General features: G+C 34.3%; 1 protein-coding gene across 17 annotated transcripts in view; it reads left to right on the forward strand.

Annotated features, from left to right (window-relative positions):
• Nucleotides 1–26,399, forward strand: part of GPHN (gephyrin) — a 618,401-nt gene that overhangs the window by 273,785 nt on the left and 318,217 nt on the right. For all 17 annotated transcript variants that reach the window (XM_027065952.2, XM_027065956.2, XM_053224579.1 and 14 more), the window contains exon 4: nt 26,292–26,384. In XM_027065952.2, the coding sequence (XP_026921753.1) occupies nt 26,292–26,384 (93 nt within the window). The remainder of the gene's footprint in view (nt 1–26,291; nt 26,385–26,399) is intronic.

Below are 26,399 nucleotides of genomic sequence, written 5' to 3' on the forward strand. Positions count from 1 at the left end.
CAAATCCAATAATGTATAAAAAAATTATAGATCACTACCAAATAAGATTTATTTGAGGTATGCAAAACTTGTTCAACACTGGAAAAGCAATCGATCTAATCCGCCATATCAACAAGCTAAAGAAAGATTATATGATTATATATATTGATGCAAAAAAAGTGATAAAATCTAAAATCCATTCCTGATAAAAACTTTCAGTAAACTAAGAATAGAGGGGAACTTCTGAACTTGATAAATAGCATCTACAAAAAAACTTACCACTTAACAACATACTTAATGGTGAAAAAAACAAATGCTCTCCTCCTGGAACAAAAAGCAAAGTTGTCAACTCTCGCTACTTTTTTCAACTGAGTAGTAGAAGTTCTAAGCAGCACAATAAGGCAAGAAAAGTATTAAAAGGGACAAAGATTGGAAAGTAAGAAACAACACTCTCTTTTAGCAAATTGTATGATTGTCTACATAGAAAAAGGTATCTACAGAAAAATTCCTACAACTGTAATAAGTCAATTCAGTTAATTTGAGGAATGTAAGATCAACAGTCACACACACACAAAAACCCCAATCAACACACATATGTTAATCTGTATGCTGAAAACTACAAAACGTTAACAAAATAAAGGGACACTTAAAGAAATGGACAGACATGCCATGTTCATGGGTTGGGAGACTGAACACACTAAAGATGTCATTTCTCCCCATATCGATATACAGGTTTATGCAATTCCTATCAAAAACCCAACAAGGTTTTTTTTGTAGATATACAATTATATTAGTTTATCCTAAAATTATACAGAAAAACCTAGGTCCTAGAACAGTTAAAATAATTTTGCAAAAGGACAAAGTGGAAGGACTAGCTCTATCCAATGGTAAAGTTTACTGTTAGTTACAGTAATCAAGACAGTGTAGTGTTGGCAGAAAAAAAAATACATGAAACAGAATAGACAACCCATAAGTAGACTAACACAAATATGTTCAACAGATTTTTAATAAATCTGCAAAACCAGTTCAATGAATAACCTTTTCAAGAAATGATGCTGGAACAATTGGAATCGATAACTGCTCCCCACCCTCCAAAAAAACACCTCAACCTAAATCTCACACCTTATACAAAAATTAACTCAATTTTAGCCTTTCTGACAGGGTTGAGGTAATATCTCATTATGGTTTTGATTTGTATTTCCCTGAAGATGAGTGATGTTGAGTATCTTTTCATGTGTCTGTTAGCCATCTGTTTGTAGTCTTTGGAAAAATATCTATCCCTGTCTTCTGCCCATTTTTTAACTGGATTATTTGTTTCTTTGGTGTTGACTTTTATAATTTTTTTATATATTTTAGATACCATCCGTTTATCAGATATGTCATTTGCAAATATCTTCTCCCATTGTGCAGGTTGCCTTTTAGTTTTATTGTTTCCTTTGCTGTGCAGAAGCTTTTCATCTTGACGAAGTGCTACTAGTTCATTTTTGCTTTTGTTTCCCTTGCCTCAGGAGACATGTCTAGTAAGAAGTTGCTACAGCTGATGTCAAAGAGGTTACTGCCTGTTTTCTCCTCTAGGATGTTTATGGATTCCTGTCTCCCATTTAGTAATGTCTTGATTACTACAGCTTTGCTTTTCTTTTTCAAGATTGCTTTGGCGATTCAGGGTCTTTTGTGGTTCCATACATATTTTAGGATTGTTTGGTGTAGCTTTGTGAAAAATGCTGTTGGTGTTTTGATAGGGGTTGCATTAAATGTGAGGATTGCTTTGGATAGTACAGACATCTTAACAATATTTGTTCTTCCAGTCAACGAGCATGGGATATTTTTCCATTTCTTTGTGACTTGTTCAGTTTCTTTCATCAGTTTCTTCTGTTTGTCAGTTTGAAGGTCTTTTACTTCTTCAGGTAAATTTATTCCTAGGTATTTTATTCTTTTGACTGGAACTGTATGGGAATTCTTTTTTTGATTTCTCTTTGTGATAATTCATTATTAAAGTTTAGGAATTTAACAGATTTTTATATAATAATTTCATATCCTACGGCTTTACCGAATTTTTTCTAATAATTTTTTGGTGCAGTATTTAGGGTTTCTATCTATATAGTACTATGTCATATGAAAATAGTGATAGTTCTGCTTCTTTTCAATTTGGGTGCCTTTTATTTCTTTTCTTACCTAATTGCTATGGCTAAGACTTCTAATACTATATTGAATAAAACTGGTGAGAGTGGACATCTTTCTCTTGATCTTAGATAAAATGTTTTCAGCTTTTCATTGTTAAGTATGATATTAGCTATGAGTGTGACCTATATGGCCTTTATTATGTTGAGGTATGTACCCTTTATACCCACTTTGTTCAAGAGTTTTCATCATAACTGAAGATTGTATTTTGTTAAATGCTTTTTCTACATCTATTGAGATGATCTTATGATTTTTATCTTTCATTTTGTTAATGTGCTGATAATGTTGATTGATTTGTGAATGTTGAATTATTCTTGCATCCCTTGAATAAAGCCTTCTTGATTGTGGTGTATGATCTTTTTAATGCATTTGTGAATTCAGTTTGCTAATAGTTTGTTGAAGATTTTTGCATTTCTGTTTATCAAGGAATATTGGGATATATATATATATATATATATATATATATATATATATATATATTTTTTTTTTTTTTTTTTTTTTTTTTTTTTTGGTAGTGTCCTTGTCTGGTTTTTGTGTCAGGGTAATTACTCCCAGCCTTGTAAAATGAGTTTGGAAGCTTTTCTTCCTGTTAAGTTTTTTGGAGGTGTTTGAGAAAGATAGATATTAAATCATTTTTGAATGTTTGATAGAATTCACTAGTGAAGCTATATGGTCTTAAACTTTTATTTGGGGGGATGTTTTTGACTACTGATTCAATCTCCTTTCTAGTAATTACTTTATGTATGTTTTCTTTTTCTTGCTGATTCAGTCTTACAAGATTGTATATATCTAGGCATTTATCATTTTTATCCAGTTTGTTGGCATGTAGTTTTTTGCAGTAGTCTCTTATGATCCTGTCTGGTTCTGTGGTATCAGTTGTAACTTGTCTTCTTCATTTCTGATTTTATTTATTTGAGCCCACTCTCTTCTGAGTGAATCTAGCTAAAATTTTATCAGTTTTGTTTATCTTTTCAAAAAAACACCTCAATTTCATTGACCTTTTCTGTTGTCTTTTTAGTCTTCATTTATCTCAATCTGATATATATTGTATCCTTACTCCTACTACCTTTGGGCTTGGTTTGTTCTTCTTTATTTAGTTTATGTGTAAATTTAGATTGTTTGAGATTTTTCTGGTTTTCTCAGGTAGGATTGTATTGCTATATTAAGGTCTCTCTTACAACTGGTTTTGCTGCATGCAGTAGATTTTGGTATTTAATATTTATGTTTTCATTTTTCTAGGTTTTTTAAATTTCTCTTTTGATTTCTTTGATGATCCATTGGTTGTTTAGTACTATGTTGTTTAATCTCCATGTATTTATGATTTTTCTCCAATTTCCTTCTTGTAATTGATTTCTGGTTTCATATCATTCTGGGAGGAAAAGATGCTTTGTATGATTTCAGTCTTCTTGAATTTATTGAGATTTGTTTTCTGACCTAACATGTGGAGTATACTGGAGAATGTTTTATGTGCACTTGAGAAGATTGTGTATTTGCTACTTTTAGATGGAGCATTCTATATATAACCATTAAGTCCATCTGATCTAATATGTTGTTTAAGGCTGATGCTTCCTTATGATTTTCTGTCGGGGTGACTTGTCTATAGAGATAAGTAGGGTGTTAAAAGTCCTCTACTATTATCGCATTGCTGTTGATTTCCCCCTTTAGGTCTGCTAATAATGCTATATTATTTTGGTGCTTCTGTGCTGGGTGCTTATATATTTATAAATGTTATATCTACTTGCTGCATTATCACTATGTAATGCCCTTCTTTGTCTTTTAAAATTTAAATGGTTTTTAAAATTTAAATTTTTTTTAAAATTTAAAATTAAAATTTTAAATGTCTATTTAAAATCTATTTTGTCTGAAATAAATATAGCTACATTATTTTCATTTGCATTTTCATAAAATACCTTTTTCCATCCCTTCACTTTCAGTCAGTATGTGTCCTTACTTCTGAAAGGAGTGTCTTGTAGGAAGAAGTATGTAGATGAGTCTAGTTTTTGTCCATTCAGTCACTCTTTGTCTTTTGATGGGAGCATTTAGTCCCTTTACACTTAATTATTAATAGATGTATACTTAATGCCAGTTTATTCATTGTCTTCTGGCTGTTTTTGTAGTTCCTCTCTGTTTCTTCTTTCTTTTGGTATGTTGTCTTTCTTTAGTGTTATGTTTAGATTTATTTTATATTATCTTTTGTGTATTTACTATAAAGTTTTGCTTTGTGGTTACTGAGAGGTTCACATATAACATCCTATGAATAGAACTGTCTATTTAGCAACTTAAATTTGAACACATTATAAAACTACATTTTTACAACTTCCCCCTATGTTTTATGGTTTTGAGGTTACATTTTAGCTCTTTTTATTTATCTTTTAACTAATTATTGTAGTTTAATTTTACTACATTTGTTTTTTAGCCTTCATAGTAACTTCATTAGTGAATTATCTACCATCTTTGCTATATAGTTACCTTTTCTGGTGAGATTTGTACTTTCATATGTTTCTTGTTATTATTTAGTGCCATTTCTTTTCCTTTAAAAAAAAGTCCCTTTAATCTTTCTTGTAAGGCCAGTGTATTGGTGATGAACTCCTTTAGCTTTTGCTTATCTGAAAAATTCTTTATCTCCCCTTCAATTCTGAATGATAATCTTGCAAGGTGGAGGTTTCTTAGTTGGAATTTTTCCTGTCAGGACTTCGAATACATCTTCGAATATGCCACTTTCTTCTGGCCTGCAAAATTTTGCCTGCAAAAATTGCTGATAGCTTTATTGGGTGTCCCCTGTATTTAAGCTGCTTTTCTCTTGCTGCTTTTAAGATTCTCTCTTGATCTTTAACTTTTATATTTTAATATTTCTTGGTGTGGATCTCTTTGGGTCCTTTTTTTTTTTTTTAACTCTCTGGACTTACTGGACAGGGATGTCTGTTTCCTTCTTCACATTAGAGAAGTTTTCAGCAACTATTTCTTCAAATCTGTATTCTGCCCCTTTCTCTCTTTCTCTCTGTTCTCTTTCACAAATGTTATTATGCTTAATGTTGTTGTATCAGTCTCTTGAGTTATCTTCATTTTATAAAATTCCTTTTTCTTTTGTTCTCCTTTGCCTGGTTGAGTGCTAATGCTTTGTCTTCCAGCTCACTGATCCTTTCTTCATTTCATTCAGTTGGCTGTTGAGTTCCTCTTATGTATTTTTCACTTCAGTTACTATATTCTTCAGTTCTGTGTCTTATGTTTGCTGCTTTCATATATTTTTATTATATAGGTCTTTATTAAAGTTTTCACTATGCCCTTCCATTCTTCTCCTGAGAGTTAAGTGAGCATCTTTGTGACTATTATTTTGATTTCTTTATTAGATAATTTATCTCTATATCATTAAGGCCTTTTCTTGAGATTTTGTATTGTTCTCATGTTTGGAAAATATTTTTCTGTTCATTTTGCTTACCTCTCTGTTTGTTTCTATGTATTAGGCAAAACAGCTACCTCCTCTCAGTCTTAAAGGTATGGCCTTGTGTAGATGATGAGACTTTTCACTCACCCTTGCACTTGTTCTTGGTTATCTTTTGAACCTTTGTGATTGTCTAAATATACTGGTTTATTTTTTATATGCCCTCATTGTTGAGGATCTTTCAATACCTGTCAGTGTTCCAAGAGGAGGAATCGCATTTAGCACCTAGTTTCAGGCAAAGCAGAAGCCAGACCCTCAAGCTGCAGCTTTTAAAGCATGCAATATATACAGTCCGGGAGGGCCACAATAATAAACTCTGCTCACCTCCATACCAAAAGATCTGGAGGTGTACTCTGAGCAACTGTTGCAACAATCAGGGTAGTTGTAAAGCTCCTTTCTGAGAAATCTCTTCAAACTGTAGTGAGACTGGGGGCTACACAAGATGGTGTCTCCTTGTTTACACTCCTTGAAAGTGCCTTCATAGCTCATAGATGTGTAGGAAACCTGGAGCCTGTCCTTTAGGCTAAACATTCAATATAAGTATATAGGCCTTTTTCACAAGAAGGTGGGGGTATGTTTCAATCTGTTGTCTGTGGAGTGCTCTAGGGATGTTTTCTTGTTGAGAACTGATTTTCTAATTGCTGTTGTGCCTCTGAGCTCAGGAACACCAACCCTCTTGACTACCAGGGCCAGATGAACAAGGGGCATTTCCTTTGTGCTTTGTGTGCACCCACTGGCTTTAGCAGGGCAGTTGAGAGTATAAGATATGGGGCACACACTCCAGCTTCTGAAAGGCAGTGGGAAAATATCTTGACTGAGTATGCCTGTGGCCTTCGGCAGTGCTGCATGAGAGTGCCCTATCTGTGCATACACCATGGCCCTGGGTTGGCGGTGGGAGAGTGACATGACCATTTACTCATCAGCTCCTGCTGGGGTATGAGCGAGTGTTGCCACCACCTGTGACCATTGACTTTCTTAGTAAGGGGGCCAGAGAATGCTGTGACCATTCACACTTGCCTGCCTCAGTCAGGAAGTGGGGGATCACTGCAACCCCTGTGGTAGGCAGTGGAAGGGTGCCACATCTGAGTGCACCTACCTATGCTAACAGGGTAGGTTTTAGAGTGCACAAATGGCATTTGCCCATGCCTTAGTCTCCAGAGAGAATCCCAACTGTCCTTTGCCTCAGAATACCCCCAGATCAGCAAGGCCTGATTGTTCACATATAATGTAGGTACTTTTCAAGTTGGTGCTTTTGTGCTGGATCCTGGGGTAAGTGAGACTATACACAAGCCCATTAAAAAGAGAATTTCCATTTCCTATAGCCAGTTAAGTACCTTGATATCTGCCCTTTTGGTGTTCTAAGCAGATGTTTTGGGGAACTCATCTTTCTGGTGCAGATCCCAAGAGTTGGGGTGCCTGATGTGGGGCACTAGCCCCTTACTCCTCTGAGAGAAATACCAGACTGACGAGATCCTTCCTTTTGTGTGTCACCATACCTGTGGTGGGATTTTTAGCCAGATCATGTCTCTGCCTCTCCTACCTGTCTGAGTGTTGTCCTTTTACCCTTTGTTGTGGAGAAGCAGTTCATCTAGTTTTCAGAATCTTTAGGTGATTCATATGTAGCTGTAGGTTTGGTATGTCCATGGGAGAGGTGACTTCATGATCCTCATATGCTACCATCTTGGTCTGGCTTCTTTCCAGCATGTTCATTTTTTAACATAGATTGCAAGACGTGCAAAGAATAGGAGATTGTGAAACAAAGCAGACAACTGCCTGTGAGAAGCTGTAGATATTGAATTTAACAGATTTCTAAATATGCTAAAAAAAAAAAAAAGAAAACTTATAGGAAACCATACGGAAAGAAAAAAAGCCATGATGACAATATTTCATCAAATAGAGACTAACAATAGAAATATAAATTTTATTTTTTAAAAGGCTAAGGCAAATTCTAGAACTGCAAGTATAATAACTGAAACGGAGGATTCTCCAGTGGGGTTTGCGCAACAATAGCACTGAGTTGGCAGAAGAAAGAATCAGCAGACTTAAAGATAGATCAATAGGGATTATACAAGCTGAAGACCAGAGAGGAAAAAAGAATGAAGAAAAATGAACAGTCTCAGAGAAATGCAGAACATCATTAAGCATACCAGCATATAGATAATGGGAATAAAAGAACAGAAAAGAGCACCAAAAAAAACCTTATAAGAAATAATGGCTGAAAACTTGCCAAATTTGATTACAAACATTATACATCCAAGAAACTCCTTCAATTCCAGATAGGATAAACTCAAAGATATCCACACCTAGACACACGATTTTAGTCAGTGTAAGCTGCTATAGCATAGTACCATAGACTGGGTGGCTCATAAACAGTAGAATGTTTTTTCTCGCATTTCTGGAGGCTGGAAGTCTGAAATCAGTATGCCAGCATGGTCAGGTTCTTGTGAGGACCCTCAGTGGGTTGCAGACAGCTGACTTCTAGTATCCTCACATGCCACAAAAAAAAAGCTAATTAGTTCCCTGGCCTCTTCTTCTAAGGGCACTAGTCTCATTCGTAAAGACTCCACCCTCATAACCTAATCACCTCCTAAAGGACCCACTTGCAAATACCATCACATTGGGATTATGGTTTCAAATTATGAATTTTTGTGGGACACAAACATTTCACACCATATATCATGGTGAAAGTGCTAAAAGACAAAAACTTTTAAAGCAATGTAAACAAAATGACTCATCACATACAAGTGAGCCCCAATAAAGTCAACATCTGACTTATCATCAATAAAAGAAGGCAGAAGGCAGTAGGATGACATATTCAAATTAGTGAAAGAAAAAAACTGTCAACAAACCAAGATGTTATATCCAGGGAAACTATCTCTTAGAATTGAAGATGAAAGAAACACATTCCCAGAGGAACAAAAACTGTGAGAGGATTTGTTGCTAGCAGATCCATCTTATAAGAAATACTAAAGAAAATTCTTCAGGCTTAAAAAGCAAGTGACCATGGACAGCAATTTAAATCCACACACTCAATAAAAGAGCACTGGTAAAAGTAATTATGTATTTATAAAAGACAGTATAAATATGTATTTCTTGTCCTTTCCTCTCAACTAATTATTTTTAATTGTTTTAATGTTTATTTATTTTTGAGAGAAAGAGCGTGAACAGGGGAGGGTCAGAGAGAGAGGGAGACACAGAATCCAAAGCAGCCTCCAAGCTCTGAGCTATCAGTACAGAGCCCTATGTGGGGCTCAAACCCATTAACCATGAGATTGTGACCTGAGCCAAAGTCAGGTGCTTAACTGACTGAGCCACCCAGGCACCCCTCAACTAATTTTAAGAGCAGTTGTATAAAAGAATACATAGGTAACTTTTGTTGAGTCTATAATGTAGAAATGTAATATATTTGACAATAACAGCACAAAGAAAGTGGTTTGAAGCAAAGCTGCATTGAAGTAAGTATTTAATACCAAATGGTATCTCAAATCCACAAGAACAAAATTGAAGAATCAAAAATAACAAATAAGAATGTTAATACAACAAACTCTTGTCTACATGTACTTGTCCACTTTCTTTTCTCAGCTTTTCTAATAGACATAAACTATGCAACATATTAATTATACCAGTGTATTGTTGGATTTTATATATGTATGTGTATGTATATCTTTTTGTTCACACAAAAATATATGGGGCGGGGGGCGCGCCTGGGTGGCTCAGTCAGTTAAGCATCTGACTTCGGCTCAGGTCATGGTCTCACGGTTTGTGAGTTTGAGCCCCGCATCAGGCTCTGTGCTGACAGCTCAGAGCCTGGAGCCTGCTTTGGATTCTGTGTCTCCTTTCTCTCTCTGCCCACTCTCTCCCTTGCATACATGCGCTTTCTCTCTCTCTCAAAAATAAATAAACAGTAAAAAAAAATAAAAATTAAAAAATATATGGGTAACATGGATAAGAATAATAGCACCAAAAAGAAGAGACAACAGAACTGTATAGAAGTAATGTTTCTGTGTTACTATAAATCAGAAGTTGATTTGGTAAGATATGCAGTGTAAACCCTAGAACAACCACTAAGAAAATAGCTCCAAAAATAAATCATTAAAAAAAATCATTAAAGGAATTAAAATGTCACATTGGAATATATTGATTTCATGCAAAAGAAAAGAGTAAGGGGGTAATAGAAGAATAAATAAGAGATAAGAGACACATAGAATGCATAAAGTAAAATGGCAGATGTATACACAGCTGTATCAATAATATTAAGTGTGAATGGATTTATTAATCCAGTCAAAAGGCATATACTGTCAAACTATTAAATTATTAAAGACCCAACTATAATACTATGTACACCAGACATGTTATATATTGAAAGGTGCCATAGAGTTTAAAATTAAAAGGATAGCAAACATATGTCATGCAAGTAACAACCCAAAGGAATGGCAGAATTAAATTCTTTTGTTAGTTAGAATACATTTTTAAAGAGATGCTTTCCCTTATCTACTATATAGTTATGCAGTGATACAGTTTATACCGAAAAAGCAGGTTAAGTGCTTGATTCTTTCCCTTCCTATGATTTCAGTTTTTTAAAATTTTCTGAAGCTTGCTTTGTGGTCCAGTGTATTGTCTATTTTGGTAATTGTTACCTTTGTGTTGAAAAAGTCTGCACCTTCTGTAGTGATTGGGTTTCACGTTGTATATGATGGAGATTTGTGTATTTCTCCTGTTAATTCTGTCAAATTCTGCCTTATATTTTTTGTAGCTATGTTACTGGTTGTTTATAAAATATTTTTTGTATTTGCTTATTGAATTGATTCTTTTATCAATGTAAAATATTTTTCATCTAACATTTCTTGCCTCTTAGCTCTACGTGGTTTGCTATAATATTGCTACAACCACTTTACTTTGGTTGATGTTCACATGACATTTCTTTTTCTATCATGTATTTATGTCTCCTTTCTTGTTATTTTATTTAAAATGTAAATGTCTCTTATAAGCATCTTTGTATTTTTTTCTGAAACATCTATTTTTCGCTTACAGCATATATACCATTTACATTTATTATAATTATTAATATAGTACTTCTTGTTTGTTTCCTATTTGTCTCATCAGTTTGTCTCCTCTCCTTGTCTTCTTTTAGATTAATAGAGTAGCTTTTAATCAGTTTTTTCTTTTATTAATTTTTTAGTTATATATACTTTGTAGTTTGGTATTTTGTTGGGTTTTTGTTTTGTTTTCTGCTAGTTTTGTGTGTGTGTGTATGCATGTGTGTGTGATTTATCCCAGGGCTCATTACAACATGCATATGTTACTTTTTTTAATACTAATCATTATTTTTGTCATTTCTAATAGTAATTTGGAAGATTTCTAAACATTTGTTTTGACTATTGTTTCTTCCCATTCTGTCTTTCTTCTCTTTCTGGGGTGTAATTATACATGCATTAGACCTCTTGAGTATGTATCACATATGTGTTTTGTCCTCTTCTGTTTATTCATTCTTTCTCTGTATCATTTTGTACCTTTTTTGTTGATTTGTCTTTAATATTCTTGCATTCTGCTGCATTTTTTCTTTTGACCTGAGTTTATATTCTTTAATCCTGATAAACCTGCCCATTTAGATCTGAGTTCCAGATATTGTAATTTATGTGCTAGTGCATCCATTTAATTTTTTTATAGATTCCAATTCTGCTGAAATTATCTATTGTTTCCTCTCTTTTTTTAAAAAGTACTTTATTTTCTTGAATGTATTAATTTTAGGTTATTTTAAAGTTGGCTACACACTCCCCTTGCATCTGTTGTGGGATTTTTCATCTTTTTTTTTTTATCTTAGTATTGGATTCTATTTTCTTGCATGCCAAGTAATTTTTATAAATTTATATGTTAAAGGACCATATTGTTTGTAGATGATTTATCACCCATCATAGAATGTCTCCCTTTCTCCTGATAGACAGAAAGTATGAGAAACTGATCAATCCAGTCTAATCAGGAATTGATGTGGATTAGAACTGGGTTGAGAATAGTTGGTTTACATCCCTTTATTCCTGAACAATAACAGCAGATTTAGCTCTGCTGGTCATAGTTTGCAGCCTAGCTCTCTTGCCTGCAGCCTAACTAATATGTGCCTCAAAAACTGGCAAACATCCTGAAGGGAAAACTGGCATTGTTCCATGGTTAGTCTTATGTCCCTAACAGGTCTTGGTTTTTTAAGCACTATGAAGATTTTACTCTGTCTTTAATAAGCTTGTTGTCTAGCTTTACAGCCTTGTGTACAATACCACAATCTACAGTTGTTTTAAGGAGAAAAGCTGCCATGGGCTCAAGTATATTCAGATTTCTAATTCCTAAATGTCTAAAAGTTTTCTGGTTTATTTTCTTCCCATTAGAGACTCTTTGCCTAGAAAAGCTGATTGTCAGCCCTATGACCTCAATCATCAAATACCCCCAGTGGGGATGGGTTGGCAGATGGATGGGAAAAGCTAGAGAGTATCAGTTTAACTCAGGAATGTTTCCCCATTTCTGGAATTGTATTTATCCAATTTATTGTTTCTGTTTCTCCTGTGTCTTTAAAAGTAGGAATTTGTAATTATCTGATTGTGTTTACTTATTATTATATAAGTATTGACCTGCTGTGACCTACTGCATTCTACCCCAAAGCAGAACTCCTTTATTATATTTTTTGAACTCACTATTGCTAGGATACAGAAAAGCTGTTTGTTTTATATATAAATCCTTTAATTATTTATGAAACACTTTTATTATATCTAGTAGTTTATCAGTCGATTAAGCTTTGGTAAAGTGAAATTATAAAGTAAAATCCTTTTGCCTGGATTCTGGTCTGTTTGTTTAATGTTTGATGAATGAAGCACTGTTGCAAGTGCTTTAAAAATGCTAACTGTGGGCGCCTGGGGGGCTCAGTCAGTTAAGCCTCTGACTTCAGCTTAGCTCAGGTCATGATCTCATGGTTCGTGAGTTCGAGCCCCACTATGGGCTCTGTGCTGACAGCTCAGAGTCTGGAGCCTGCTTGGGATTCTGTGTCTCCCTCTCTCTCTGCCCTTCCCCCACTCTCTCTCGCACCCACATGCGCGCGCGCTCTCTCTCTCTCTCTCTCTCTCTCTCTCAAAAATAAACATTAAAAAAAATTTTTAATGCTAACTTGTTTTAATTTTCATGACAAACATGAGGTGGGTATTATTCATTTTTTTTGGTGCATATATGTATGCACACCCAATAGATATCCACCTAATAGACTAGATATGACCTAGAAATACTGGTACATAGAGTATGGAAATGAATAATTTTACTAGATTCTGCAAATAGTTTTCCCAGGTAGATGTTTACTTTTACAGTAACATCATTTTATGAGAACTCCTGTTTGCTTCACATTATCACCAACATTTAGTATTATCAGTCTTTTTTCATTTTAATCATTTCATAATAGTAATACCAAAATTTGTTTTCAATTTGTATTTCCCTAATGACTAATGATATTGAACATCTTTTTATATATTTACTGGCCATTTGAATATCTTCTTTTATGAAGTGACTGTTCATGTCTTCCACTTTTAAAATATTAGGTTAACTATATTTTTATTATTTATTAATAAGTATTCCTTATATGTTCCTTTGTTTGATGTATCACACATTATCTCTGCTGCTTCCCTGTTTTCTTAAAAATGTCTTTGATGGGGGCGCCTGGGTGGTGCAGTCGGTTAAGCGTCCTACTTCAGCCAGGTCACGATCTCGCGGTCCGTGAGTTCGAGCCCCGCATCAGGCTCTGGGCTGATGGCTCAGAGCCTGGGGCCTGTTTCCGATTCTGTGTCTCCCTCTCTCTCTGCCCCTCCCCTGTTCATGTTCTGTCTCTCTCTGTCCCCAAAATAAATAAACGTTGAAAAAAAAATTAAAAAAAAAATGTCTTTGATGAATAGAAATACCTTAATTTTAATATAGGTTAGCTTGCCAATCTTTTCACTTACAGTTAATGAATAATTATTTGTTGTTTAAATGATCCTGAAAACATTCATCATCTAGAAGAGACTATTTTATTATAAAATGTAATTTCTATATTAAATATATATATAAAAGTTTTTTGTAGTACAAAGGAGACAATGACTAACTCTGGCTACAGGGACAAGAAATTCATGGAGAATATTATGGAAGGGGCTTCTAAAACAAAACAAAATATTAACAAAGACACTAAACACGAGTAAACAGTGTTTTGGGGAAGTGCAAATTGGCTGAAGTCAAGGGGTTGTTAATAATTGCAGAAAATGAGGCTAAAGTTAGGTTGGAGTCACATTGTAAATGATTTGGATGCCTTAGGGAGGGGAGCTTCTAGAAATTTTGAAGCAAAGACATTTCCAGATTTATTTCAGAGGATGTATTGTGCTTACCAAAATGAATTTGAAGGGGGAATAGAGGCAGAACACTTAGCTTTATACCAATCTGGATGAATGATGATAAAGACAAGGTTCAAGTCAGTAGCAACAGTAATAGAAAATATGGGAGGTATGTCACAATGTTAATAAAACAGGCTCTGCATCTGAATTGGATTGTGACCTTGTGTGTATTTTAACCATTCTGTGTTTTCCTAGAAATAAAAGCCTACCTTTGTTGAATTACAAGACCTACCTACTATTGTTGTGAGAAGTAAATGTTTGTTTAGCCAAGTACCTAATATATAGTAATCACGTAATGACAGCTGTGTGACATGATCTAAATAGAGTTGAGAAATGAGGAATAGAAATAGGGATTAATTCAGGTATTTAGCTTAGACAACTTCATGAAAAATAATGCCAATCCCTGAACTAAGAAATTTGGAGGAACAGTTCTATTTGGAGGGAATAATGAATGTTGGTGGTATTTGTGTATTTATTTATTTATTTTTGCTTATTTATTTATTATTTTAGAAATTAAGTATATATGTATGTATGTATGTATGTATTTATATTCTCAAGTTATCTAACATACAGTGTAGTCTTGGCTTCAGAATTAGATTCCCATGATTATTCTCTTACATACAATACCCAGTGCTCTTCCCAACAAGTGGCCTCCTCAATGCCCATCATCCATTTTCCCCTCTCCCATCAAACTTCAGTTCTCTGTATTTAAGAGTCTCTTATGGTGTGCCTCCCTCTCTGTTTTTATCTTATTTTTCCTTCCCTTCCCCTATGGTCATCTGTTAAGTTTCTTAGATCCCATGTATAAGTGAAATCATATGGTATCTGTCTTTCTCTGACTTATTTTGCTTAGCATAATACCCTCCAGTTCCATCCACATTGCTGCAAATGACAAGAGTTCATTCTTTTACATCCCTGAGTACTATTCCAGTGTGTGTGTGTGTGTGTGTGTGTGTGTGTGTGTGTGTACACACACATACCACATCTTCTTTATCTATTCATCAGTTGATGGACATTTGGGCTCTTTCCATACATTGGCTATTGTTGATAGTACTGCAAAAAACATTGGAGTGTATGTGCCCCTTCAAATCAGCATTTTTGTATCCTTTGGATAAATTCCTAGTAGTGCTATTGCTGGGTCATAGAGTAGTTCTATTTTTAATTTTTTGAGGGACCTCCATACTGTTTTCCAGAGTGGCTGCCCCAGTTTGCATTCCCTTTCTCCTCATCCTCACCAACATCTGTTGTTGCCTGAGTTGTTAATTTAAGCCATTCTGACTGATGTGAGGTAGTATCCCTTTGTGGTTTTGGTTTGTATTTCCCTGATGATGAGCAATGTTGAGCATCTTGTCATGTGTCTGTTAGCCATCTGGATGTCTTCTTTGGAAAAGTGTCTATTTATGTCTTCTGCCTATTTCTTCACTGTTTCACTGGATTATTTAGTTTTTGGGTGTTGAGTTTGGTAAGTTATTTATAGAGTTTGGATACTAACCCGTTATTGGATGTCATTTGCAAATATCTTTTCCCATTCTATCAGTTGCCTTTTAGTTTTGTTGATTGTTTCCTTTGCTGTGTAGAAACTTTTTATGTTGATAAAGTCCCAAAAGTTCGTTTTTGCTTTTATTTCTTTTGCCTTTGGAGACATGCCAAGTAAGAAATGGCTATGGCTGAGGTCAAAGAGGTTGCTGCCTATGTTCTCCTCTAGGATTTAATGGTTTCGTGTCTCAAATTTTAGGTCTTTCTTCCATTTTGAATTTATTTTTGTGTATGGTGTAAGAAAGTGGTCCAGTTTCATTCTTCTGCATATTGCCATCCAGATTTCCTAATATCATTTGTTGAAGAGACTTTTTTCCATTGGATACTCTTCCCTGCTTTGTCGAAAATATGTGGACATATATTTGTGGGTCCATTTCTGGGTTCTCTATTTCATTGGTCTTTGTGTCTGTTTTCGTGTCAATACCATACTGTCTTGATGATTACAGCTTTGTAATACACGTTAAGGTCTCGGATTGAGATGCCTCCAGCTTTGGTTTTCTTTTTCAACATTACTTTCGCTATTCGGGGTCTTTTGTGGTTGCTTACAAATTTTAGGATTGTTTATTCTAGTTCTATGAAGAATGCTGGTGCTATTTTGGTTGGGATTGCAGTGAATGTGTAGATTGCTTTGGATAGTGTCGACATTTTAACAATATTTATTCTTCCAGTCCATGAGTGTGGAATGGTTTTCCATTTCTTTGTGTCTTCTTCAATTTCTTTCATAAGTTTTCTATAGTTTTCAGCATATGGATCTTTTACTTTGGATAGGTTTATTCCTAGCTATTTTATGGTTCTTGGTGCAATTGTATTTGGGATTGACTCCTTGATATCTCTTTCTGTTGCTTTATTATTGGTGTATAGAAATGCATATAGGATGTTGATTTTATATCCTGGACTTTGCTGAATTCATCTATCAAGTCTAGCAGTTTTTTGGTGGAGTCTTTCAGATTTTCCACGTAGAGTATCTTGTCATCTGCAAGGAGTGAAAGTTTGACTTCTTCTTTGTCATTTTGGATGCCTTTTATTTCATTTTGTTGTCTTGATTGCTGAGGTTAGGACTTCCAACACTTTGTTAAACAACAGTGGTGAGAGTGGACATCCCTGTCATGTTCCTAATCTCAGGGGGAGTGTTCTCAATTTTTTTTCCATTGAGGATATTAGCTATGGGCCTTTCATTTATGGCTTTTATGATGTTTAAGTATGTTCCTTCTCTCCCGGCTTTCTTGAGGGTTTTTATTAAGAAAGGATGCTGTATTCTGTCAAATATTTTGTCTGCATCTTTGACAGGATCATATGGTTCTTATCCTTTCTTATATTAATGTGCTGTGTCACACTGATTGATCTGTGAATACTGAACTGGCCCTGCAGCCCAGGAATGAATCCCACTTGATCATGGTGAATAATTCTTTTAATATGCCATTGAATTTTATTTGCTCATATCTTGTTAAGAATTTTTGCACCCATGTTCATCAGGGATATTGGCCTGTAATTCTTCTTTTAGTGCAGTCTTTGGTTTGGGAATCAAGGTAATGGTGGCTTCATAGAATGAGTCCAGAAGGTTTCCTTTCATTTCTATTTTTTGGAACAGCTGTAGAAAGATAGGTAGTAACTCTACTTTAAATGTCTGGTGGAGGGGCGCCTGGGTGGCTCAGTCGGTTAAACGTCCAACTTTGGCTCAGAACCAACTTCAGCTCAGGTCATGATATGATTCATGAGTTCGAGCCCCGCATTGGGCTCTGTGCTAACAACTCAGAGCCTGCAGCCTGCTTCGGATTCTGTGATCTCCCCAAATTTGCATACATGCACCTCTGTCCCACCAAGCTGTCTGTCTCTACCTGTGAAGATCTTTCTGTCACTCCGCAGGTTGATTTCCTAGGTGTTCTAAGTGTTCTGACCTCAGTACAGCTGTGTTTGAGGGATGAAGGAAATCCCAGTCCACCTACTCTCCACCATCTTCACTCCTCCGCTCACTGGTCTTTAAAGCATGTAAGATCCTGTATTAGGAAATTTATTCACTCCCCTAACCAAATAATTTAGTGCCTTTGTTTGATTTATTCACTGTTGGTGGTTTTCATCTCTCTTTTTTCTTACTGGTACTATTCATGTCATTGAGAGTTCCTTTTCCTATGCTGTCTTCTCACAGTAAGAGAACGTCAGAGGAATGATGGAAAAAAATACATAGTTTTCAAGTATAATAAATTTTGTATTAATACAGGTTTTCTCTCTACTACATTTCTGAACATTTAGTCCATGCCCCTCCTTTTTTTTTCACCCACAACTTATGATTACCCATTGTATAATCTGGAATCATAATTTTCCTGATGACATTAGGACAATTTGATCTCTAGTTCTTGGCCCTCTTTGAAAAGATAGTTTAAGCCTACCTGTATTTTTGCTATTTTTTGCTGCCTATGAATAGATCAATGTTCTATTGTTTCTCTTACTAATTATTATGTAATAATTTATACAAAAATATTGGCTAAAATTCCACCAGAATACTATACTTTCTTTAACCTTACAAAAATGAATTTCCTCTATTTTTTTACTAATAGACATTAAAATTACATTGTAACACCTTAAGGATTTTTTTCCACTAATATTCTAACAAAAAACTGAACCACAGTGACAGTTATTACTGAGTCACTGTAAATCAGACCTTTTATATTCCACAAAGCACTAAATATCAATGAATGCAACTATTTCCAGATGGTTTTTGTTAAGGGGATTTTTAAGTAGAATTAAATTAATTAGACAGTATATGTTATCCATGCCTAATTATTTATCTGATTTAACTCAGCCTGGAATAAAATGTTCAAAGATAAAGCCATATCATATACAAAACTTTGTCAGAATTATATTACCGATGTTTGAGAGAAGGTGATAGAATTATGACAGAAATCTTTCTATTTCCTTTTCATTGTATAATTTCAACATGAAGATATATGCTCACATCACATTCTCACACTGGTATATACAGAAGCTGGTAATAAATAATATGGTTTGACCAATATCTTTGCTTCCTTAAGAAGTTTCATAATGTGCATGAATGTACACATGTGTGCATACAAACAGACATTTTTTAAGTTTTTATTCTGTACCCAGAATGATAGTAGATGCTTTTCATGTTCTTGTTTACGTTATTGTTTTTAACAGTGACCCAAGTTTCAAAGAGTTTTATTATCTTGCCTATGGAACCAAAGGTAGTTAGTCGACTGGAACTGGAGGAACAGGCACCCAGGTCTGTCTTGCCCCAATCTTGTTCCCTTTCTGTTACCTCTTCTTCTACCCCAGTGCCTCACAGCTAGAAAATTTGTAGAGGTAAACGTTGTTGTTTATAGATGAGAAAAACTAAAAGCAGAGTAAATATTAGTAGGGTTTTCAAATTAAAATATGCAGACTGTTGTGTAGACTTAGAATTCATTATAGTGAGCTTACTCATGACGTGTTGTCGAAATGAAAAAAAAAACAAGTTAAAAATACCTGTGTGTGCATTGTGCATCTCTGTAAATGCATGTGTGTTTATTTATTTATAGAAATTTGTGTGAAAGGATGATTGACATAAATTTAAAATGGGCTATCTCTGCTAAATTTTTAATAACTTTGAATTCATTATACCTTTTATGTTGATTGAGTTATTTTTGTCTTTTTAATAAGCATGTTTTTTGGAATTATAAAAAAAAAATCACAAAGAATATTCTCATGTGGGGCCAAAAAATTAAAAATGGAATAAAAAATAGGAATAGGTTGAAATATAAAACACTTTTTTCACCAAATATCATTTCTAGAACCTACTTTACAATTATAAAACAGATGATACATTTAATCAAATTTCTTTCACATAGCCACTCATTTTGTTTTCATATTGCCTATTCTACAACAGTGAGTAGAATGGCTTTAAATGCCAAACTCATAGAGGTGGTACTAAATTTTACTGATAAATAAAATACCTAGTGTTTTAAGGGGAAGCTCTAGTCCAGTATAGCTCAGTAGCTCCTATCGAAAGACTCATCTGTTATCACAAATAGCAGTTATAAACTCTGAACTAAACAAAAAATAACCATCTGAAAACACTGGGTAGCAACCAAATGCAAGAAGATTGTGTCATTTGGAAGAAGGCTCTTGTTGAATTCCCCATTTGTATAACTTTTATCCTGACAGTAGGTCCCAGTCTGGTGTATTTGGCAGCTAAAACCTACAAGCTTACTGGCTAGAAGAACAGAGTTTGGGACAAGCACAGATGCTTTAAACTGATGGAGGGGTGGGGATATCCTGAAAGGGAGAGAGCCAAAGAGTAGATCTTCAAATTCTATAAATAAGCCCCTTAGGTCTCTGGCTGACCTCCGAACCATGATAGTGCTGGGTAAACTACAAACACTGCAATTGGGGCTAAAGGAACTTAATTGAATTTTGAATTGCCATCACTGTAGAGCAGACAGAGATTGCAGTTGAGTCTACCCAAGTCATCTGCTTACTAAAATAAAAACAAATCAACATTCCTCAAAGCAATATAACAAAACCTAGAGTTTCTTCAACATATCATTCAGCATGTCCAGAATACAGTCCAGAATTATTTAACGCATAAAGAAACAAAATGTGATCCATTCTCAAAAAAGATAATCAACTGACACGAACCCCAAGATGGCTCAGTTATTTCAATTAACAACGATTTTTAAAGCAGCTCTATAATCAGGCTCAAGGAGTAAAGGAAAATATGCTTGTAATGAATGAAGAGATATAAAGTCTTTGCAGAAAAAATAGAAACAAAAAGAACCAAGTGAAAATTGTAGAACTGAAAAATACAATTGCTTTAAAGAGTTTTGAAAGTACCTTTTTATCTTTAATTTCAGGGTCCCACATGAACCAGTTTAAGATTAATGACAGTGCAATCATGTAATAAATGTATAGTTATTAAATAAAACTTTAAAGTACGTTGGATTAGCTTTTAAACCAGTAAGATTCATGCCTAGTTATTTGTGTTTAGAAAGTTTTGGTATTGTTTATTAGTGGAACTATACTGTAGGAATTATATGTAGAATAGAGGGAAAATGAAAATATTAATAATTCTTATTCAAAAAATAATCTTTGGGTACAGGATAGTGGCCATACTAATGGTAATGTACTGTTTTTCTTGGCAAATTTCTTAAGAAAGATTATCTATTGATTTAGAATTAATAATGAGCAGTAGAATAGCTAGTTTTGGAGTTCAAAGCTCCCATTCCTCCATAGAAACACTGTGAAACAAACAGAAATTGTTAAAACCAACTTTTTCAGCACTCCATTTCAGAAAATAAAGTTTTATAATAACCAAGCCAACCCTGAATTAAGAATATTGATTTGTTTGGGGTGATAAAAGTTTTCAAAAATAGATAGTGGATAGTGGTGCCAATTGCACTATATTGTGAATGTAATGTGTAATGTCACTGAACTGTACGCTTAAAAATGGTTAAGATACAAGTTTTATTATATAACTTTTTTACCATGATAAACATTTTTTGAAAAAAAAAATGCATGATGTACTGGTAAATGTTACAACATGTATGAAACTTGAAAACATTATGCTAAGTAAAAGAAGCCAGTTACAAAAGACCACATATTGTATGAATTCAGTTTTGTGAATATCTAGAATAGGCAAATCCATAGAGACAGAAAGTAAATTTGTGGTTTCCTGGGCCCTCTCAGAGGTGTAGTGACTGCTAATATTTACCAGGTTTCTAATGTTGCATTTCTTACATTTGGTGGATTCCTGAGGATTCCTATCAGAATCATAGTCATAATGTGCTTGATTTATTATTCTATGGCTTTAATTACTTATTCCCAATTCTTCAGAGGTCCAATCTTAGACCAAGCTTTATGTCAGTAGAACCATCACCATTTATTCAGGTCACCTATTATATTAATCACTGAAGAATATCAATATGCATAAAATTTGGCTCTTAAGTTCAGGGAAGGCCTTAGGGAAAATAGAATAAAAAGGCCAGAAGAGTATCTCTTCAATCCATTTAGCTCTGTAAATCATTTAATTGTTCTGTTTTACAGAATCTTCCCTTTTAAAATATTTCAATATTTGGCCTCTCAGAGTTAGTGATAAAAGGAGTACCATGAACCCTGACTCTACTTGGGTCTTCTAAGGTGGTTAAAGTGGTGGAGAAGCTCACACTTAGGCCACTGTAACTCTGGCATAAATAATGTTGAGAAAATAACAAAAGAAACCATTTATTTACCAGTTACTTATTATGTGTTAAGTACTCTGCCAAGTGTTTAATTTGCACCAGTGAGATTCCATCAATAAGAGCAAATCCTTGGTATTCTGTGAAGGAATTGAGTTTAGGTCCTCATCACAATACATTGTTCGCATGCTATTGTGATGAGTACAAAATGTGGACCTGAGTTACCTTCATTCAGAACAATATACTAGAGATACTTAAGCACAAAATAATTATTTTTGAATAAGTAGGCATGTGATGTAGTTACATCTACTTATTTCTATTTCAAAAGTGAGAGGATTAATATATTGTTATCTAGTAAAGCTGAGAAAATTGTATTGATAAAAAGCATTTATAAAGTACAGAAAAAGCATTATCTGGAATAATAGTAATCTGCTATTCAAAACCATTTGACACAATAACTGGAGGATCTTTGCATTAATTAAGGTAAACAATAAATAGAACTCCAATCATTCACATTCTCTAAAATAACTTTATAAGCAGTACACACAGTATTTGAATAATATAGTATTTGATGTTTAAATGAATAGAATTAAACTGAAATTGGTCTAAAGATTAAGCTGTCAGTCCACTTGAGTAAAAGAGAAGCCCTGTTTCTCAGGAGGAAAATTATAAAATTAGCCTGAAAAGGCATCCTGGGTTGACACTTTTGGTGGTGTGAGAATAACAAAAAGTAACTTGAAATGCAACAAAATCCTGATTTGGGGATCTTCTCTAGGTAGGAAGTGTTCTAAGGATTATATAAACATGACATGTATATTTTAAGAATATATGTTATAAATACATATAATGTTTATATAAATGCAAATATAAAATAAGAATGTATGAAAAATAATGCGTGGATACTCCTTGGATGAAAACACCTATTTACCTTGTGTCTACAATCCCCAGATATGCCAGGAACCCTTATACTTCTCATTTAAGTAATCACTTGCCAAGTGTGTTACTCTAGTAAATGATAACTATTGTTTGAGTTTGTTTTTTGAAGGTTTTGGTGAAAGCTTCAACTACATTAACAAATATTTGGGAAATAGGTTGATATTGTCTTAATGGAAAAAAGTAGGTTGGGGGGGAAGGTTTTAAAGAAATCTATTTTTAGAATGCTAATTTTAAAGTGATTTGGAGTAGATTCTCAAAGCCAGAAAGGACCAGAGAGGGAGATTTCTAGTTCAGATAACATAATTGAAGATGAGATAACAGACAAGGAATGGGAGAATCTGCCTAGAAAAATAAATGAGAAGTTAAGCTAATTTAGTAGACAATTTTGGGGAAAAGACATGAAAGAAGACCTTAGGAAAATTTTCCTAAAATATAAAAGCATGCTTAAGTTAAGATACTTAGATAACTTAAAACTGCTTGCATTATGTTATTTTGTTCATGGAAATGGTATTTCTGTCATTTATGAAAACTAATAACTGCACACTTAAAAACTAGGAAACAATATCCCTATCCATTTAAAAATGTTCCCTTAGAAAAGTTTTAGTGGATTTTTGAACACATTTGTTAAATATATTTTAATTTTTTTTGATGTTTATTTAATTTTGAGAGAAGACAGAACTCAAGCGGGGGAGGGGCAGAGAGAGAGGGAGGCGCAGAATCTGAAGCAGGCTCCATGCTCTGAGCTGTCAGCACAGAGCCCAATGTGAGGCTCAAACTCAAGATCTGTGAGATCATGACCTGAGCTGAAGTCAGACGCTTAACCAACTGAGCCACACAGTTGCCCCAAAACAAAAGCTATTTTAAATATTATGTCATCTTTAAATATCTTTTTGTGTGGCATGCTGAATATTTTTTAGCATAACATTCAGAATTTGCTTTACGTATACAGATATATGATCAGAATTTTGGAGATCACTTTTATAGAGGAGGAGGCATGTAAACAAGTAAATTTCAGTAAAATATGAAAAATGCTATCCCAAAGGGATGCCTGATAATACACACAAGGAATAAATTGTCTGGAAGAGTCAGTGGAGACTACTGACATGTCCTAAAGCTGTGTCTCATTAAGTATAGATAGGAATTTCTTAGGTGGTTATATCAGATTCTTTAATAAACCAAAGAAAATATGACATTTCTCAAATGGTTTTATATTGGTGAGGTCTACTTAATTCAGTGATTCATGTTTCCATCAATAAATGTAGAGAAAAGAAAAAATATCTATTGTAATAGATGAGTATGAGACTCTAGGTAGATGTCTGAATGGTGGCTGTATTACTGTCCCATTTTTCTCTTTTGGGGGTTCTTTAGTCTTGGGCAAGAGAAAAATATTGCTTAAAATCTCTGTAATGATGGTTTTCATTCTGGTAAAGAAAATGTTATATATTCATAAATACCTGTAATATCTGTAAAACAGTTTTCTTAAGATGATCATACCTCTTTCATAGCACTAACCATGATATGTTGATGTGCCGTATTAATTTGTTCATACCTCTGAGATCTTTGACATCAAGGCCATTTGTCTTACATTTTTTTCATTCTCACATTTTCCTGGCACGTATTAGGCATTGGTATGTTTCTTAAACTGAATGGTTAAAATTGAGTCTTCATGGCAATTTATTTAAACCTAATTCACATCAGGTTTACTTTCAAAGCTGTTTTGAAGATTCTTGTAAAGGATGTGTAGACTTATGACTAATAAAATACAATAAAATATAAATTGAAAACAGCAGGAGGATGCAAAGATGCTAACTAGGAAAGTAATTTTATATGTACTGTATTGTTCCATTGAAACCACCACAAGACTTTGTGTCTTACAACAATGATTTATTATTTCTCACAAATCTGTGGGTTTGCTGGGCTTAGCTGAGTGTATCTTTTTCTGGTCTTACTTGGGGGTCATTCATGTGGCTGAAATAATTGGTCGACTCAACTGAGGCTCACTTAGGTGTCTCACTCAGATGGCCTCACTCGGGTGTCTGGGCCCTTGGTGCTTTCTATTCTGCTAAGCTTTCTCTCTACATGTTTTCTCTTCATTCCATTATTTAGACTGGACTTCCTTTCATGGTAAGAGAAATTTACCAAAAGAGTGAAGGTAGAGGAGTTGAGGCCTTTTGAGACCTAACCTTCAGAACTCATATACCATAATTTCTGCCCTGATCAGAGGTACAAGTCTGGCCCAGATGCAGAATTGGTGAAAATAGACTCTACCTCTTGACAGGAGGATTTATAAAGAATATGTGGTTATATTTAACCTACCACAGTATAGAATATGCATAGTTGTTGAGTATAAAATTTATTTCTGAGCTGGCTGAAAATTGAGGGAAAAATGAGACATTAATGTGCTGGCTATCTAAATAAAGAACAAATACCAGGAAGTTCAATTTGTAAAATCCTTTTATTTTTTAATAATACATACAGATTTTAAAGAATTTTAAAATTCAAAAGAAAATAAAAAGGAATTAAAATGTACTTCACATCTATCCAGAAATAACCATTATTAAAGTTGTAAAACATTTCATCTATCTATGCCCATGTTATAGATAGAAGAATGGATAGATGTTTAACTGGAAGTGAAAGAAATAGCTATGCAAAACCAGGATAGTACTCTCAAGCTAATACAGAGGCATTTTATTTCGTTTAAATAGAAAAAAAAGTGAATGTCAGAGCATAAGAGATACTACATGCTAAACAGAGATCTTTCTCTAACGTTTAAAAATAAGGAAAATTATTAATAAGTTACAGTCCTATTTTTTACCCTTTTTTATTTTTTTTTAACTTTTTTAATGTTTATTTTGAGAGAGAGACAGAGAGTGAGCAGGGGAGGGACAGGGAAGGGGGGAGACATAGAATCCAAAGTAGGCTCCAGGCTCTGAGCTGCCAGCACAGAGCCCAACGCAGGGCTTGAACCCACAAACTGTCAGATTGTGACCTGGGCCCAAAGTTGGACACTTAACCGACTGAGCCACCCAGGCACCCCTACTCTCTTTTTAAACCTTAGACACAGTTGGTTGAACCACTGCTCAGAAAGATCAGGATATTAGCACTATTATATTACCTATCCTCTTCATACTTCCAAGTGTCTGGTTATTATATAGTTATAAAAACAAAATCTTGATCGAACAATATCCAACCTTCACACCAAACTTATTTCACAAACCATTGCAGATATGTGGAAAGAAAGATAAAGTTATCCCAGACTATCAGATATGGACAGACTTAAACAGAGAAAAATGGAAAAATCAAAAAACCAGAGTCCATTTATAATCTTTATTGGAATGCTCTGTTTTTCCCTCTGAGATTTTATCAAATACCCAACATTAGACTTTTTTATAAGCTCTTAATTTCTGATATTTCCTATGTTTCATTTTTTCATTTATTTTAAAAATTTGATGCTTCCTTTATTTTTATACTGCATAAAATAAATACAGAAATAGCAATGTGTTTTGATCAATAGTAAATATGTTCCATGAATTGTGCTTCAGAATTTCGTGTTGATTGCTGAGATAAATGTGTGTTTCTTCACTGGTATATAAAGTATTTGAGTATGTGGATGTTTTGAGTGGGCAGGTAAGTTCTTCTGCGTGTGACAATACTATTGTTTTCTTTCAGGAAACCCTGATAGATTGGTGTGATGAAAAGGAACTTAATTTGATATTAACAACTGGAGGAACAGGGTTTGCACCACGAGATGTCACTCCAGAGGTGAGATAGTCTGTG

This window comes from Acinonyx jubatus, chromosome B3 (assembly GCF_027475565.1).
Source record: "Acinonyx jubatus isolate Ajub_Pintada_27869175 chromosome B3, VMU_Ajub_asm_v1.0, whole genome shotgun sequence".
Classification (NCBI taxonomy): domain Eukaryota; kingdom Metazoa; phylum Chordata; class Mammalia; order Carnivora; family Felidae; genus Acinonyx; species Acinonyx jubatus.